General features: G+C 44.9%; 1 protein-coding gene across 2 annotated transcripts in view; it reads left to right on the plus strand.

The window, feature by feature from the left end:
* The window catches only part of ENG (endoglin), a 128,023-nt gene that overhangs the window by 90,719 nt on the left and 19,162 nt on the right, over positions 1–18,142 (plus strand). For both annotated transcript variants that reach the window (XM_029612764.1, XM_029612765.1), the window contains exons 11-14: positions 3,285–3,323; positions 4,328–4,444; positions 6,251–6,517; positions 7,788–7,860. In XM_029612764.1, the coding sequence (XP_029468624.1) occupies positions 3,285–3,323; positions 4,328–4,444; positions 6,251–6,517; positions 7,788–7,860 (496 nt within the window). The remainder of the gene's footprint in view (positions 1–3,284; positions 3,324–4,327; positions 4,445–6,250; positions 6,518–7,787; positions 7,861–18,142) is intronic.

An 18,142-nucleotide genomic window follows, 5' to 3' on the forward strand; every position in this document is an offset into this window, starting at 1 on the left:
TCATTGTCTCTGCTTCACTCCCCCAACCAGGTCCCTTCACTCACCAAGCCTCTCAACCTCCTTTGCTCCCCCAATTAGTGATTTCCTCACCCTCCTTTATTCCCTGCCCCCCCAATGGTTCCCTCACTCGTGCTCCTTTATCCCCTGCCCCCCAATGATTCCCTCACTCTCTCTCCTTTATCCCCTGCCCCCCAATGATTCCCTCACTCTCTCTCCTTTACTCCCTGCCCCCCAATGATCCCCTCACTCACTCTCCTTTACTCCCTGCCCCCCCCATGATCCCCTCACTCGCTCTCCTTTACTCCCTGCCCCCCCCCCCATGATTCCCTCACTCGCTCTCCTTTACTCCCTGCCCCCCCCAATGATCCCCTCACTCTCTCTCCTTTACTCCCTGCCCCCCCCATGATTCCCTCACTCTCTCTCCTATACTCCCTGCCCCCCCCCATGATTCCCTCACTCTCTCTCCTTTACTCCCTGTCCCCCAATGATCCCCTCACTCTCTCTACTTTACTCTCTGCCCTCCCATGATTCCCTCACTCGCTCTCCTTTACTCCCTGCCCTCCCATGATCCCCTCACTCTCTCTACTTTACTCCCTGCCCTCCCATGATCCCCTCACTCTCTCTCCTTTACTCCCTGCCCTCCCATGATTCCCTCACTCTCTCTCTCTCCTTTACTCCCTGCCCTCCCATGATTCCCTCACTCTCTCTCCTTTACTCCTTGCCCTCCCATGATTCCCTCACTCTCTCTCCTTTACTCCCTGCCCTCCCATGATTCCCTCACTCTCTCTCCTTTACTCCCTGTCCCCCAATGATCCCCTCACTCTCTCTACTTTACTCTCTGCCCTCCCATGATTCCCTCACTCTCTCTCCTTTACTCCCTGCCCTCCCATGATTCCCTCACTCGCTCTCCTTTACTCCCTGCCTTCCCATGATCCCCTCACTCTCTCTCCTTTACTCCCTGCCCTCCCATGATTCCCTCACTCTCTCTCCTTTACTCCCTGCCCTCCCATGATCCCCTCACTCGCTCTCCTTTACTCCCTGCCTCCCAATAATCCCCTCACTCGCTCTTCTTTACTCACTGCCCTCCCATGATCCCCTCACTCACTCTCCTTTGCTCCCTGCTGGCTCCCCCAATCCCCTCACTCACGCTCTGGAAAGAGGAGGAAGGCGGCAGCCTCTACCATCTCCTTTGCTGTCGGCTCTTAGTCCCACTTTGAACTTTTTGGTTCAAAGCATAACTCAGACCCAGCAGCAGAAGAGGAGAACAGGCCTGTGGTACCTGCAAGACTGCTGCTCTCCTCCTATTTCCAGATAAGGAGGGGGAGTTAGAGGATCATGGAGGGGGAGGGCAGCAGAGAAATAATCTACCATCCCTCTCATCCCTACTAAAGTAACTAACAACCAAGTTAAAAACAAACAAGCCCATTACATTCCTTCTTAGTTACTGACTGACCAAACTCCATTCACAGTTTTGTGACCGTAATTTGGAGCCAGTCTTTTGATCCACTTCACTATCAACACAGGAATGACTTTTTGGACCTTTTAATCACCTTCCTAACCTTACTTTCCAACCCAACACTATCGAATATCTGCAACAGGATAGACATCTGAGAAGGTGTGAGTAACAGTATAGGGAGTGAATCTCTTCTGTGCACCTCCAGATCCTGCCCCCTGTACTGTTATCGCTCCCTTGGGTTTTTATAGCCCAAATGCATAACCTTGCATTTTTTAGCATTAAATCTTAGCTGTCAAACTGTAGACCATTCCTCAAGCTTCACTACATCTATGTTTTCCACACTTTCTCACGTATTTTTTTATTCTAGATTTTTATATTCTGCTTTTCGGCACTTCAAAGCAGATTACATTCAGGTACTGTAGGTATTTCCCTAGCCCCAGAGTGCTTACAATCTGACAGGGTCATTTATCAAAATGTGTTAGGACGTTATCTCATGCGTTAGGGCTCTAACGCATGCGATAAATACCATATCGCAAAATGTGTATACAAATTTAAAATTAGTATTCGAATGGGAGTAGTTTGGGCAGAGTAAATGGAAATGCCTGAGTTAGCTGTGGGTTACCAGCCAAATACATTTTTATTGCAAATGCCTGTTCAGGAGGGGAGAGGAGGAGGGATAGAGCCTTGGTGGAGGTTAATTTATAATTGAACTTTTATTACCACTGTAAGAGGGGGCATTATGAACTCTGGGTGAGGTTTGTGGGGTGGAGTTGGTTTTGGGGGGGGCTGTTTTACATGCACAGTCATATATACAAACAGCACAATTACCATCAGTGAAGATTTACTGTCATTTGGAGGGATGAACGGTGAAAGAAGAGTAAATTTGTACCATATTCTCTCTACCTAGCTAGATGCACTCTCAACCTAGCTGCAGTCAAGCTAGGTAGAGAGTAAATGGTACAAATCTACTCTTCTTTTACCTTTCATCATTCCAAATCACATTAAATCTTCATTGATGGCACCTGTGCTGTTTGTACGTTTGACTGTGCATGTAAAACTGCCCCCCCCCAAACCCACCCCATCCCACAAACCTCACCCCAAGTTACTATGCACTCCAGCATTACAGAGCAGTGCCTTTAGTGGACAGAGTAAGCACAGCCTTATTTATCTGATTTTTTTATTTTAATATTCTCCTTTTTGACCATTCAAAGTGTCAAAAAGCAGATTATAGTGATGGAGTGGAGGAGTAGTCATTAGGCTACTCCTCCACTCCACCACTTTCATGTGCAAAAAGGCAAACATTACCCAGTAGCTCTTCCAAAATATTACTTATGAAAATTTTGAACAAGTACCCTCAGCTCTGTTTTTATTTCCATGTTAACTGGCATCTCCCAAATCACATTATGTCTTTTTTATAACATTCACTGGGTCAGCCTGGTAACTCAGTTGGTAAGCGTTATGCTTACCACGTGGAAGGCCCCTGGTTCAATCCTGGCTTGAGTCCTCCACTCCCTGGGTCAGCCAGGGCTGAGGATGCTGTGGAAGCAGCCTTCAGGGTGGAGGAAGTTGCAGTCCTTGCTTGAGAGGGACTGAATTCAGGACCCATGATTGCAGCGTTCCAAATGGAACAAGGTCTTCTGCCCAGGACCTTCAGTGCAGTGATGGGGCCATAGGTAAGTGAGATGGGGATCCCCAGGTAGCTGTGAACAAAGGCTCATGGTGATAAATTCCAGTTCCAGCTTTGATTGAACTGGAAGTACAAAGGAGCAGGAGGAAAGTAGAGTAAAAAAAAAAACCCCAACAACTCACTTTTCTTTTTCCTATCCAGCTGTTATTAACATTGATCCCTTCTGCGGAAACCATCCAGGTAAGAAAAAATGTGGTGTGCTTGTTTCTCATGGCTTTTATAATATATCAGTAATGTAATCCGCTTTGAGATGTTTTATGGGAAATGGACTAGCAAATTTGACATTAAAGTGAATGAACAGAGGGACAAGTAAGAATTAGTAATAATGTGCCAGCAGCGTGATGGTGAAAGGGAAACATGTGGCACAGTAATTCTGATAGAGACATGATAAAGGGGAATTGGGTTCAGATGACAACCAACATGAGCCCTGACATTTATGGTCTGGGGTACTGATATGTAGACATAAGGGAAAAGACACAGGACTGCTTCTATGGCCAAGTCCAAAAGCAAAGCACGTCAGGCAGCACTGTCTACATTTTCAAGAAGGTTCGTCACCTAATAAAAATGTTGCTAGCAGTAATTTTGTTATGGGTTTGACAGTTGCTTGGTTTTGATTGTAAATACTACAACTCATATGATAAGACTTGGGGATAACTGCATGGAGCGGCAGTTACTATCCTTAAAAGAAACATGGGGTAACCTGCATGGTGCAGCAGATACTACCAGAAGAAGCTTGCTGGGCAGACTGGATGGATCATTTGGTCCTGTTCTGCTGTCATTACTATGTTACTATATAAAGCAACATAAGGACAGGCAATAAATATTAGTGTGAAATTATCACAATAATGCCACCTCTTCTGGGACTACGGTAGATGCTGTCCAGCAGATGTCACTATTGAAATAATTGTGATATGGTGAACCTGTTGTCCCAAAGTCAACCTGAAATCTGGGCATCCAGGAAGTAGGCACATTGGGCTAACCCTTGTGTCAATGGAGTAATGCTGATGGCGCTCTCAAAGATAGATTACCAATGTGTCTCCTGCCTTGACTAAGAACACAGCTCCTCCCTGAAGAGGCCTTTAAGAAAGCACACTGTGAGGATCTCTGTCCTGAAATTTTCCTGTTAGTTTCTTCTGAAGATCTCTTCATGCTATGACTTAAAGCTCCATCCCTTCTCTTACCAGGTACCATTTGAGTGTATCCCAAAACAGTCACCATCAGTGGAGATGCAACTTTTCCGAAGCTCGGAATTCACCAAATTATCCACCATAGTAGAAGCTAATAAGATTTCCTATGCACAGGTATCTTGTTACAGGTCCGAACAATTTCCCCATGGTCTCAGATCTTGTTAATCTTCGCATGACACAGGCCTCAGTGATGTCTGTTTTCACCCACTACACCAGTGATTCCCAACCTTTTCTATGTTGTGACACACCTGGCACAGGGTTCATTTCATGGTGGTACACTACCACCTTCACATTCTTCATCTTCTCTTCCCTGTCACCCCACCCCCCGGCACCTTCCCTCTCCCTCTGCTCCTTGCTACCATCACTCTCCCTTTCCTTTTTCCCCACCCCTAGCACCATCACTTTTTCTTCTCTTTCTTTAACTCCTTAGCATCAAAATCTCCTTATCCTCCCTTCCTTCTTCCCTCTCCCCCACACCCTGGCATCATCACAGTCCCTTTCCCTCCACCCTTCTGGCATTACCACCATTGCCTCTTTCCCTCCACCCTTCTGGCTTCACCCCCACTTTCTCTTCCCTTTTCTTGATATCACCTTGTTTCCTTCCCTCTCCCTCTACCCACTGGCATTATCACTGCTTTTTCTTCTTTCTCCCTCCACCCCCTGGCAACATCATCACCTTCTTCTCTCTCCCCTCACCCCTGGCATCATCACCTTCTTCTCTTCCCTCTACCCCTCTGGCACCATCATCATCTTAATCTTCCCTTTCCCATGGCCTTATCACCTTCTTCCCTTCCCTCTCCTTCTACCCCTCTGGTATATCATCACCTTCCTGTCCAGCCCTCCATCCCTGGTCATCATCATCTTCCCTCTTTCCCGCCCCCTGCCATCATCACCTTCCCTTCCCTACCCCCACACTGTACGGCTCATTCATCTTTCCCTCCCCCCAAACCCCTTGGCACATTTAGCTATTCCTCTCCCCCCCCCCCCCCCCCAGCACAAGTCTGAGCAGCACTTACTGGCTGCTACTGCTTCCTCCTCTGCCGGCTTGCCTCTGCAATAGTAACAGTATGAAGCCAGTCTGACTTGCAAGAGACAGCTAACGGAGAGGGAAGCAGCAGCAACAGATAAGCGCAGCTCTCCAACGCCCTCTGCTGGCAGGAGGACATCCTGCAGGCCAGGAAGGGATAAATATGGAACACTGCCGGCACCTCCCGTCTCGAGGCACACCTGCAGGTCAGGCACAGCTCCCCATCTAGCAGGCAGAGCTTGGCATCTTATGTATAACAGAATCCTTAGCAACTCTCCATGGGCCTAATCTAATCTAATTTGAAGTTAATACACCTCCTTTCTGGTCCTGCAGAGCTCCAGCAGTTTACAGCCAAACAAATTACAATCAAATATATTCTAAAATAATAAATATATAATCCAATACATAAATGTATATTTAAAATGTCTTAATAATAATGCTTAATGAATATAAAACAATAAGTATATCCCTAAAGGACTTTGACAATCTCCCTCTGTCACTGAGGAGCTCAGCAGTGAATATAAATCATAAAATATAATATACAATAAACAATATAATGTAATAGCAGTACAATTTAAAATCCATAAAATATACAATGCATTACAGTATATCTACGTATTATTTCCTCTTGTTTCTTAATCCCTGCCCTTCTATCTCATAGTGACAGAGGAAAAACAAGGGACATTTCTTCCCATAGTCAAAAAACCTGATTACAAAGCCCCACTCCTACTTCTTACTAACCTCCCATAAACAGTACATAATAGTCCTCTGTTGTTCCTGAAGAAGTGACCCCCCCCCCCTGTAGATCCCACCCCCCCTCCCCCTTCGGGTGTGACCTATCCAGGGCATCTCCTACTGACAGTATTCTCTCCGTTCTCTTTCTCACCTGTCAGATAGTCATCAGTGCAGTAACTGAAGAAAGTCACCTCCAGCTACAGGAGTGCTGGCTGCAGCTGGAGGGGGAACAGAAGAGGCCTCTGATCTTGATGGATGCTCAAAGTGATCCTGTTGTAAATGTAAACATCCTCATCCCAACAAAGGAAAGACCTGGAATGATGACACGTCAATTCAGCTTCATCTACAGGGCTGAGGAAGGGCGATTGGTGCAGCCTGCAACGCTGAAATGTCTTCTGTGCCTGCAGACTAAGGAAATTAGTAATGTGAGTCCTCTCCTCCCAAAATCCTGTCCCAACTCCTTACCACAGATACTCTTGTGCCCCTGGGTCGAGAGTGAGTTATACAGATTTCACACACGTGCACAGCACTTTATTCTCCTTGCTTGTCCTCTAGTATTTGTCCTCCCTGAAAACATGGGATGTCTCCCTCTGTCTTGCGGAAGACCTGGGCAGGACTTCATCTGAAGACTACATATCTTCCCAACTAGGATAGCTCAGGATGTGCCTTCCTCCCCAAAGAACATCCGGGTGACCTCATCCTCAAAGAGCACATGGGATGTCATTTCAGAACAGCCAATGCATGTATCCCTTTCACAAACGGGGATGTGAATTGTATTTGATGGATGAAAATATCGTACGATATTTTCTAATCCGTCAAGTATCGGGGGGTCCCCGAAAGTGATAGGAAAACCCCACAAAATTTTTGTGGGGTTTTCCTATCGTTTTGGGAGGGGGAAGAAAGGGCACACAGAACCACCCAAAACTCACCCCAACCCTTTAATCATGTAGTATCCCCCACCCTCCCAACCCCCCCAAAACTTTCTTAAAGTACCTGGTGGTCCAGCAGGGGTCCCGGGAGTGATCTCCCGCTATCAGGCTGTTGGCTGCCACTAATCAAAATGGCGCCGAGGGCCCTTTGCCCTTACCATGTGACAGGGGCTATCGGTGCCATTGGCCGGCCCCTATCACATGGTAGGAGCAATGGATGGCCTGTGCCATTTTTTAAGATGGCGCAGGCCATCCATTGCTCCTACCATGTGACAGGGGCTGGCCAATGGCACCGATAGCCCCTGTCACATTGTAAGGGTAAAGGGCCATCGGTGCCATTTTGTTTACTGGCAACTGACAGCCTGAGAGCGGGAGATCACTCCCGGGACCCCGCTGGACCACCAGGTACTTTAGAAAAGTTTTTTGGGGGGTCAGGAGGGTGGGGGATTCTAAATAATTAGATTTAAAGGGTCGGGGAGGGGTTGTTGTTTTTCGGCTCGGGACAGCCGAAAAAAAGCGATCAGAATCGCGGGAAACAAAGATTTCCCGCGGTTCTATGAACATGAAACCGGAACCGATTCACATCTCTAACAGGGAATATACAACATGGAGTTCTGTACACTCCCAAACCCCACAACTTCGTTCCTCTCCAGAACAGTATATATACTCCACCCTCCAAACCCCTCCACAAAATAATTCCAGGTCTGTCTCATAGCTGTCTGGCAGTGACATGGTTGTAACTCTGTTTGTCTCCTCTGATTTTCAGGGCTGCCCTCATCATAACCGCTTTGAAAAATCCTTAGAGGTGATTCTTGCAAACTCAATTGCACCCCTGCAGGGTAAGTTTCATCTCGCCTTTTCTACTTAATCTCTGTCTCTGATTCAGAAAAATGTATTGGCCTGATAATTTGTACACATATTGTCAAAGTAATATGCAGGGAGGACAATTTACAAAATGTTTTACCTGCACTGATTGGCTGCCCAAAAACCACCCTCCCTGAAGACTAAAAGTTTGCGCATTGTTCCACTGAGATGAGGTGTTGCAAGGGACGAGTTTAGGTTGGGAGAGGAAAAGCACGTGCCTAGGGGGCATTTCCAAAGCTATGCACAGAAAAACAGGCCTAAGTGACCACATGGACTTTGTCCCAGCAAAGTGTGTGCATTCCCTCTGACAACTAGTGCAAAGTATACAGGGACTTTGTCCCAGTGTGGACAGTGTAAAAAGTGAAATGGAGAGACTTTGCACCTGCTCCATAACAAGAGGGTGTGAGTGTAGATTTCATAATGAAATCCTCATCTACACATTACCTCCTTGCCCTGCCATTCAGGCCCTAGTGAAGGTATAGACACTGTTGTATAGCGCACATTCATTTGGCTGCTGGGAGGGTAGTTTTGAACCTGGGGAACTTATCAGGCGATTGCTTAATTATCAGATAAAATGCCTTTAAAATCTGTCTTCCTTCCCCATGGTAAAGAAGAATAATTATAAAGTTCAGAAGAGAAATACTGGATGATTTCTGGGTTCTGATGATAGTATAGTAGATAATGGCAGATAAGGACTAAGGGCCGGATTTTCAAAAGGTTACACTCGCCAGGCCTATTTTCAAAAGGCCCGGCAACACGCATAAAGTCCCGGGACGTGTGTATGTCCCAGGGCTTTACAAAAGGGGCGGGGCAGGGGCCTCTGCACGGCCACTGGGCTGGGGATCGTGCGCCGGCAGTCGGCCGGTGCGCGCAACTTACTTCAGCCCCAGGGCTGAAGTAAGTTTTGAAATAAAAAAAAGAAATCATCAAAGGTAGGGGGGAAGGGAAGGGAAGTGGGGTGGGGGGGTAAGGAAGTGGGAGGGAACAGGGGAAGGCAGCACAACTCAGAGCGGGTTCAGCGCGTGCAAGTTGCAAAATTGTGCACCCCCCTTGTGCGCCGACCCCGGATTTTATAACATGTGTACGCCTACCTTCCTGTACTTAAACTAGTACTGGCTTCTCCCCAATGTTTTTCTATCAACCCTTCAATCCTGTTCTTACTACTGCTATCTCTGTCTGTCCCAGCACCTCTGCTTCTAGGCCATTCTAGGCCTTATCTTCCATTTTGGTTTGTACAAGCCCTACACTGAATCCAGTCCTTAGGCCCTCCCCACCCCCAACCTGTTCTTACCACCAAGCTTTTTAATAATCCAAACAGCTACCAAAATTAGGGGGTCATTTTTTATCCCTATCGCACGTGAAAAGTCCCTTTTCGTGTGCGATAGCTAGATAGGGGCGGAGTCTGGGCGGTGTCGGGGTGGCATCGGGACTGGAAGAGGAGGTGTTGGGGCGTCGTCGGGGCGGACGCCGCAGAAACTTCGCTGGCGGCGATAAGGTAAGACCCGTTATCGCCGCCAGTAGCGCACCCAATAGCGCCACCTTTCACGGTGGCGCTATTGGGTGCGAAAGCCAGCAGCGATAACATCATGGTGGTGCGATCGCTGCCGGCTTTCGCAGGCCCGCCCCCCCTCCTCCCCCCCGTTACCGTGCGATTCAGAAAACTTTGCGAAGATAGAAAACCCAGACCTTAGTGTGGCTGTTGTCCGAACATCAAGCCATCCCATGTTTGTTGATATTTGGGTTATAACCATAGCCATTCAGTGCAGATTACCCCAGCCTTCTTGGAAACCCAGTGCAGCCATTCCACTATTCTCTGGCAGTTGGCTTGTATGTGCCTGTTTGGCCTCCAAAGTTCCAAATGATTGAGGAATATAAATAAAAATAAAAAATAAATAATAATACTTAAGCCCCCTGCCTCATTTCTTTAAGCTGTTATCCTGCACCTGCTTTATCACTGCACTCCATGTCTGCACCAAGCATGTTTAAATGGTTTTGGTTTCATGAGCTCTGCTGATGGCTATTCCAGGTATCTGCTACCCTCTCCATTAAAGAAGTATTTTGCCATGTGCTCTCTGAACCTTCCACCCTCTAGCTTCAGATCATGACCTCTTGTCCTTGAATTTCCTTTTTTTTAATTTCCACTCAGCAGTTTCTCCTTTTCCTTCCAGCTCATTCAGAACCAAGGCTGGGATCCTGGTGTCATGAGCCTTATTAGAACATAAGAATTACTATACTGGGTCAGACCGAGGATCCATTAAGCCCAGTATCCTGTTTCCAATAGTTGCCAAACCAGGTCACAAGTACCTGGCAAGATCCCAAACAATAAATAGATTTCATGCTGCTATTGTACATTGATAAGTAGTAGCTATTCCCTAATTCTGCTTGGTTAATAATAGTTTATGGGCTTCTCCAGGAACTTGTCTAAACCTTGTTTAAACCCAGCTATCCTAACTTCCTTAACCACATCCTCTGGCAATGAATTCCAGGGCTTTATTGTGCATTGAGTGAAAAAAGAATTTTCTCCAATTTGTTTTAAATGTGCTACTTACTAACTTCATGAAGTGTCCCATAATCTTTGTATTTTTTGAAAGAGTAAATAACCGATTTACATTTACCCGCTCTATTCCACTCATGATTTTATACTTTTTATTTTATTTATTTATTTCATTTATATTCCAAAGTTCTATTTTAACAATGCAGATTACAAAAATATAAGCATATTAAAATAATAGACAGTACTGCAATCTAAAAAGAAGATCAACTAAAAGCTTCTACAAACAAAAATGTCTTCACTTTTTTCTAAAACTTAAATAATCTCTATTGCTGCATATCTCATATAGCGGAGTTCCAAAGCTCTGGGCCCAGTATAAAAAAATGCCTTGCATCTAATAGTTGTCAAATGAGCATAAGACAATGCTGATACTGTTAACAAACACTGAGAAGCAGAATGCAATGCACAATTTGTTACATAACTTGTCACAATATATTTCAAACAAAATGTATCCATATCTTTAGCCTTATGAATTAATATCAGCAATCTGAATTTCATCCTTTGTGTAACTGAGAGCCAGGGCAAATTATTTCAGATAGGAAGTGATACTTATGTTTCCCTGTAAACCAAGAACCAACCTAACAGCTGCATTTTGGATCACTTGCAACACATGTATCACACATTTAAGCAAACCACCATACAAAGCATTGCAATAATCAATGTGTTGCAACACCAAAGCTTGCACCCAAGGTGTAGATCATAAGGTGATTGTATAAGGCACAATGGTTTTAATAATCTGAGTTTTTAAAAATTCAGATCTGGCAACTTTTTTAATTTGAGTCTTCAATTGCTGTTTTGTGTCTAAAATAAATCCTAAATTATGTGTTTCAGACACTACATATTCCTCACCATTACCCAACATAGGTATATTGGTATAGGAGATAATGACATTGAGCCTAGCCACAGTATTTTGGTTTTCTCACAATTGAGTACTAACTCTATCCTATCCCTGCCTAGCCCCCTCTTCTGCAAGCTGAACAGCCCTAACCTCTTAGCCTTTCCTCATAAGGGAGCTGTCTCATCCCCTTTCTCATTTTGGTCGCCCTTCTCTGTACCTTTTCCAATGCAACTATATCTTTTTTGAGATGCAGCAACCAGAACTGCACACAATACTCCAGGTGAGACCTCACCTTGGAGCGATACAGAACCATTATGACATTCACTGTTTTATTCCCCTTTCCTAATAATTCCTAACATTCTGTTTTCTTTTTTGACTGCCACTGCACACTGAACCAAGGATTTAAAAGTATTTCCACTATGATGCACAGATCCTTTTCCTGGATGGTAACTCTTAGGGGCAGATCTTAAAACCCGCGCATGGGTGTAGATTTGTTCGCACAACCCAGCGCAAACAAATCTACGCCTGATTTTATAACATGCGCGCACAGCTGCGCGCATGTTATAAAATCCAGGGTCGGCGCGCGCATGGGGGTGCACAATTGTGCCACTTGCGCGTGCCGAGCCGCGCAGCCTTCCTCCGTTCCCTCCGAGGCCGCTCTGAAATCGGAGCGGCCTCAGAGAGAACTTTCCTTCCGCCTCCCCCCACCTTCCCCTACCTAACCCGCCCCCCAACCTTACCTAAACCCCCCCCCCTTACCTTTGTTGGAGAAGTTGCGCCTGCCTCTTGGCAGGCATAGCTTATGCACGCCGGCCAACGGCTGACCCGCAATCCCGGGCACAGCGGCAAATGGCCGCTGTGTCTGGAGGCTCCGGCCACGCCCCTGCCACGGACCGCCCACGCCCTGTCCCTTTTTGTAAGCCCCAGGACATACGTGTGTCCCGGGGCTTGCGCGCGCTGCCAAGCCTATGCAAGTTAGGCTCGGTGTGCGCAGAGGCAGGTTTTCAGGGTTATGCGCGTATGTTATGCGCGTAACCCTTTGAAAATCTGCCCCTTAATATGGAACCTAACCATCAGGCCGATACAGTAAAGTTTGCAGGAGAAGCGGGCGAGTGCCCTCTCTCCCGGCACGCGCACAGGCCACTCTCCTGTGCGCGCGATTCACTAAAAAACAATATTCAAATTAGGGCCCGCGGTAAAAAGAGGCTCTAGGGACACTAGTGCATCCTTAGCGCCTCTTTTTTGACAGGAGCGGAGCCGCAGGCCGATTTAAAATTTTTATTTATTTATTTTTAATTATTTTTAACTTTTGGGACCTCCGACTTAATATCACCATTATATTAAGTCGGAGGGTGTACAGAAAAGCAGTTTTTACTGCTTTTCTGTGCAGTTTCCTGGTGCCGGCAGATATTAACGCTTACCCTTGGGTAGGCGCTAATTTCTGAAAGTAAAATGTGCGGCTTGGCTGCACATTTTATTTATTGAATCGCAAGGGAATAACTAATAGGGCCATCAACATGCATGTTGCTGGCGCTATTAGTTTCGGGGGCGGGGGTTGGACGCGTGTTTTCGACTTTCCCATGTGCATCACTTTTGCACTTGTCTACATTAAATTTCATCTGCCATTTGAATGGCCAGTCTTCAGTCTCCCAAGGTCCTCCTACAATTTTTCACAATCTGTTTGATTTAACAACTCAGAATAATTTTGTATTGTCTGCAGATTTGATCACCTCACTTGTTGTTCCAGCTTTCCAGATCATTTATAAATATATTAAAAAGCACCAGTCCCAGTACAGATCCCTGAGGCAGTCTACTGTTTTCCCTTCTACTACTACTACTACTACCACTACTTAACATTTCTATAACGCTACACAACATACGCAGCACTGTATAAACATACAAAAAGATAGTATCTGCTCAATACAGCTTACAATCTAATAAAACATCCATACAAGACAAGAGACTTGGGGCATTTCATAAAACAAGACAATGGTTAAAAAGAAAAGAAAGTTAGTTAAGAAGACTAAAAGCTTAAATCAGGCTTAAGATTTAAATGTGGTTTCAAAAGGTGGATCTTTAAATGGGATTTAAACATGTAAGGAGGGAATATGACGCACCAGTGCAGGAAGACTATTCCAAGCACACGGCGCAGTCAGGTGGAAAACTCAGAGTCTAGAATTGGCAGTAAAGGAGAAGTGCACAGATAGGAGTGACTTATCCAACGAGCGGAGTGCAAGAGGAGGGGTGTAGAGAGAGATAAGAGAGGAGAGGCAGTGAGGTGGTGCAGAATGAAGGCATTTGTAGGTGAGAAAGAGGAGCTTGAACTGTATGCAGGAGTGGATAGGGAGCCAATGCAGTGACTTCAGAAGAGGGGTCATGTGAGCATAGCGACTTTGGTGAAAGATAAGTTGCGCAGCTGAATTTTGGATAGATTGTAGTGGAGAGAGATGGCTGCTGGGAGACCTGTGAGGAGCAGGTTGCAGTAGTCTAAGCGGGAGGAGATGAGAGAGTGGTAGTGTGTTCAGAAAGAAAAGGATGGATTTTGGAAATGTTATAAAGAAAGAAATGACACATTTTAGCGGTGTTTTAGATATGTGTAGAGAAGGAGAGAGAGGAGCCGAAGAGGACTCTAAGGTTATGGGCTTATGGGATCGGGATGATGACCGTGTTATCCACAAAAACAGAAAGGAGGAAGATGGAAGTGGTCTTGGGGGGGGGGAAAGATAAGGAGCTCTGTCTTGGCCATGTTGAGTTTAAGGAGGCGGTGGGACATCCAGGCAGCAATGTCAGATGAGCAGGCCGAGATCCGGCCCTGGATTTCTCCACTGAGAAAACTGACCATTTAGTCCTGTTCTCTATTTTCTAACTTTTAAATAGTTTACAATCCACAATAGGACATTGCCTCCTATCTTGTGACTTTTTAATATTCTTAGGAGTCTTTCATGGGGAACTTTGTCAAACACATTCTGAAAATTCAAATATACTACATCCACCAGCTCACCATTTTCCATATATTAAACTCTTAAAAAAAAAGTAACAGTTTGGTGAGGCAAGACTTCCCTTATGTAAATCCATGCTGGCTATGTCCTATTAAACTATATCTTTCTATGTGTTTTGTTATTTTATTCTTTAGAATAGTTTCCATGATTTTTCCTGGTACTGTTCTATAGTTTCCTGGATCACACCTGGAGCCCTTTTTAAAGATTGAGGTTACATTGGTCACAATTCAGTCTTCAGGCACAATGGATGATTCCAATGATAGGTTAAAAATTATCAGTAACAGACCTGAAATTTCATTTTTTATTTCTTTCAGAGCTCTGAGGTATATACCATCTAGTCCAGGTGATTTGCTGCTCTTTAGTTTGTGAATCTGCCTTATTGCTTCTTCCAGCTTCACTGTGATTTGTTTCATTTCTTCTGAACAATCACCACTGAACACAGTTTCCAGCATGATTGTCTCTTTCATAACCACCTATTCCCACTATTTTTATAGACCTTCCCTCTCACTATTCCTGTTCTTATCATTTTGGCAAAAGCTCTGAGGCTAGGACTATGTACTAGGGATCCTTCAGGAACCCTGTATCATAGGCTCTAAATTCTCTGCAGCATCCCTAATTGACTCAATACAGGAATTGAACCAGGGACCTTCTGCATGGAAGTGCACATATGTAATGCAAGAACCTTTTGTATAAAAATGGAATTCTTCTAAAGGGATATCAGTCCATTTAGGAATTATATGAAAATCTTGTTTGGTTTGACTTAAATTTTTGAGGGATCAAATATTCTGACTGCTTACACTGTCCAATCCAACTTCACCTCCCCCACCCTTATTCCCTTTAGGACAAATAATAGGAGGGAAAGGGTTGGATTAGATAGCAAAGTGGCTCTTCTTTGCTCTATCTGCTCCAGTCTTAGCCTCATCTCCCTCCCCTCCCCTCCTGTTCCATACACAATACCTGTGAGGGGAGGGGCTAGAGCAGGAAGCAGATGAACTAAAACAGAACCCAGCATCCTTTGCTTCAGTGTTTACTCATAAAGATGTTGGGGAGATGCCTGTTCCAGAGACTGTTTTTAAGGGTGATGATTCAGATGAACTGAACCAAATCACGGTGAACTGACAAACTGAAGAGTAGCAAATCACCTGGATCAGATGGTATATATACCCCAGGGTTCTGAAAGAACTAAAAAATGAAATTTCGGATCTATTACTAGTAATTTGTAACCTATCATTAAAATCAGCCATTATACCTGAAGAAGGTGACTAATGTAACCCCAATATTTAAAAAAGGCTCCTGGGAGATCCAGGAAATTATAGCCCGGTGAGCTTGACTTCAGTGCTGGGAAAAATAGTGTAAACTATTCTAAAAATCACAGAACATATAGATAGACATGGTTTAATGGGACACAGCCAGCATGGACTTACCCAAGGGAAGTCATGCCTCACAAATCTGCTACATTTTTTTGAAAGGGTTAATAAACATGGTCAAAGGTGAGTCAGTAGATGTGTTGCATTTGGATTTTCAGAAGGCATTTGACAAAGTCCTCTCATGAGAGGCTTCTATGAAAATTTAAAAAATCATTGGATAGGAGGCAATGTACTTTTGTGAATTGCAAACTCGTTAAAAGACAGGAAACATAGAGTAGGATTAAATTGTCAGTTTTCTCAGTGGAGAGAGGTAAACAGTGGAGTGCCTCATGGATCTGTACTCAGATCGCTGCTTTTTAATATATTTATAAATGATCTGGAAAGGGGAACGATGGGTGACATTATCAAATTCGCAGATGACACAAAATTATTCAGAGTAGTTAAATCATAGGCAGATAGAGATAAATTGCAGGAGGACCTTGTGAAACTTGAAGATTGGGTGTCCAAATGGCAGGTGAAATTTAAATGTGAACAAGTGCAAGGTGATGCATATAGGGAAAAATATATGATGTTAGCCTTCATGTTAGGAGTTACCTCCCAGGAAAAAGATCTAGGCATCATAAAGAACAATATATTGAAATCATTGGCTCAGTGTGCTGTGGCAGTCAAAAAAGCAAACAGAATGTTAGGAATTATTAGTCAGGGAATGGTGAATAAAATGGAGAATGTCATAATGCCTCTATATTGTTCCATGGTGAGACTGCATCTTGAGTACTGAGTTCAGTTCTGGTTATTGCATCTCAAAAAAGATCAATGCACTGAAGAAGATACAGAAAAAGGGCAACCAAAATGATAAAGGGGATGGAATTGCTCCACTATGAGGAAAAGCTAAAGAGGTTAGGGCTGTTCAGCTTGGAGAAGAGATGGCTGGCATGGGATAGGATGGAGGTCTATAAAGTCATGAGAGGACAAGAACAGGTTAATGAAAATTGGTTGTTTACTCTTTCAGATAATACAAGGACTAGGGGGCACTCCATGAAGTTAGCAAGTAGTACATTTGAAACAAATCAAAGGAAATTCCTTTTCACTCAGTGCATAATTAAGCTCTGGAATTCATTGCCAGAGAATGTAGTTAAGGCAGTTAGCTTATCTGGGTTTAAAAAAGGTTTGGACAAGTTCATGGAGAAGTCCATAAACTGCTATTATCAAGTTGACTTAAGGAATAGTCACTGCTTATTACCGGCATTAGTACCATGGGATCTATTTAATGTTTGGGTACTTGCCAGGTACTTGTATCCTGGATTGGCCACTGTTGGAGACGGGATGCTGAGCTTGATAGACACTCAGTCTGACATAGTATGGCAACTTCTTATGTTCTTTGACTCAACCTCTGCAGACACCATGTAGTTTCCTTCAGGTGACTGAATTACAGGCAGGTGGTGGGGGAGATTCAAGTTTGATCGTGTGGCAGGTTATAAATTATGTGGCAACATATCAACTATGTGATGTCTCCCATGGCTGCAGAAGCATGAGAGCCTGGGAGCACTGTCTGTACGGCCCATGATTTGAAGTGGATCTCTAGTCCAGAAGTTCTCAATCGGTGTGTTGTTACACACCAGTGTGTCGCCAAGCACACGCAGGTGTGTCACCACACTTCCCGGTTCCCCACTAACCCAGCTGCTTCCCCTGCCCCAGCGAACTAGGAACTCATCCTCCACCCGGGCTTAAAATGTTGATAGCCCAGGCGTAACGCACAGGAGAGCTGGAGTCAGTGGCACCAGCATGATCTCTTCTTCCCGCCCCCTGCGGCCAAGAAGAGGAAGTAGTGTGCAGTGGCCACATGTGTGGGAAGAAGAGACCATGCTAGAGTGTGCAGCATTGGCCTGAAGAAGAGCAGCACGGCGCAGAGCAAAAGAGGAGCAACATCAGCTACCTTGGTGGATGGGAGTCCTTTCTCGAGGCTGCGAGGGCTGGGAGTGAAGGAGGCTGCTGCTGCCACTAAGGCAGGAAATGGAGGAGGCTGCTGCTGTCGCTAGTTCAGTGGGGGGAGAGGGAGAGAAGAGTGCGTGAGTGAGCAAGCTTATGAGTTTGAGATCTTGTGTGTGTGTGTGTGTGTGTGTGTTTGAGAGAGAGAGAGACAGCATGTATATGAGTGATTGAGAGTCTGTATGTGTAAGTGTATGATTGAAAACATGTTTGTGTGAAAGAGAGTATGTGTGTGTGTAATTGAGAGCCTGTGTGTGATTGAGAGCCTTTGTGTGTGAGAGAGATAGAATGAATGTGTATGATTGAGAACCTGTATGTGTAAGTGAGAGAGAGCATGCGTATGTATGATTAAGAACCTGTGTCTATAAGTAAGAGAGAAAGCATGTGTGGCTGTGTGTGACTGAGAGCCGATGTAGGTGATAGGGCATGTGAGTATGTGATTGAGAGCCAGTGTGTGAGAGAAAGAGAAAGCATGTATGTAAGTGTGTGAATGTCAGTCTATGTGTGTGAAAGAGA

This window comes from Rhinatrema bivittatum, chromosome 8, assembly GCF_901001135.1.
Source record: "Rhinatrema bivittatum chromosome 8, aRhiBiv1.1, whole genome shotgun sequence".
In the NCBI taxonomy this organism is placed as follows: Eukaryota; Metazoa; Chordata; class Amphibia; order Gymnophiona; family Rhinatrematidae; genus Rhinatrema; species Rhinatrema bivittatum.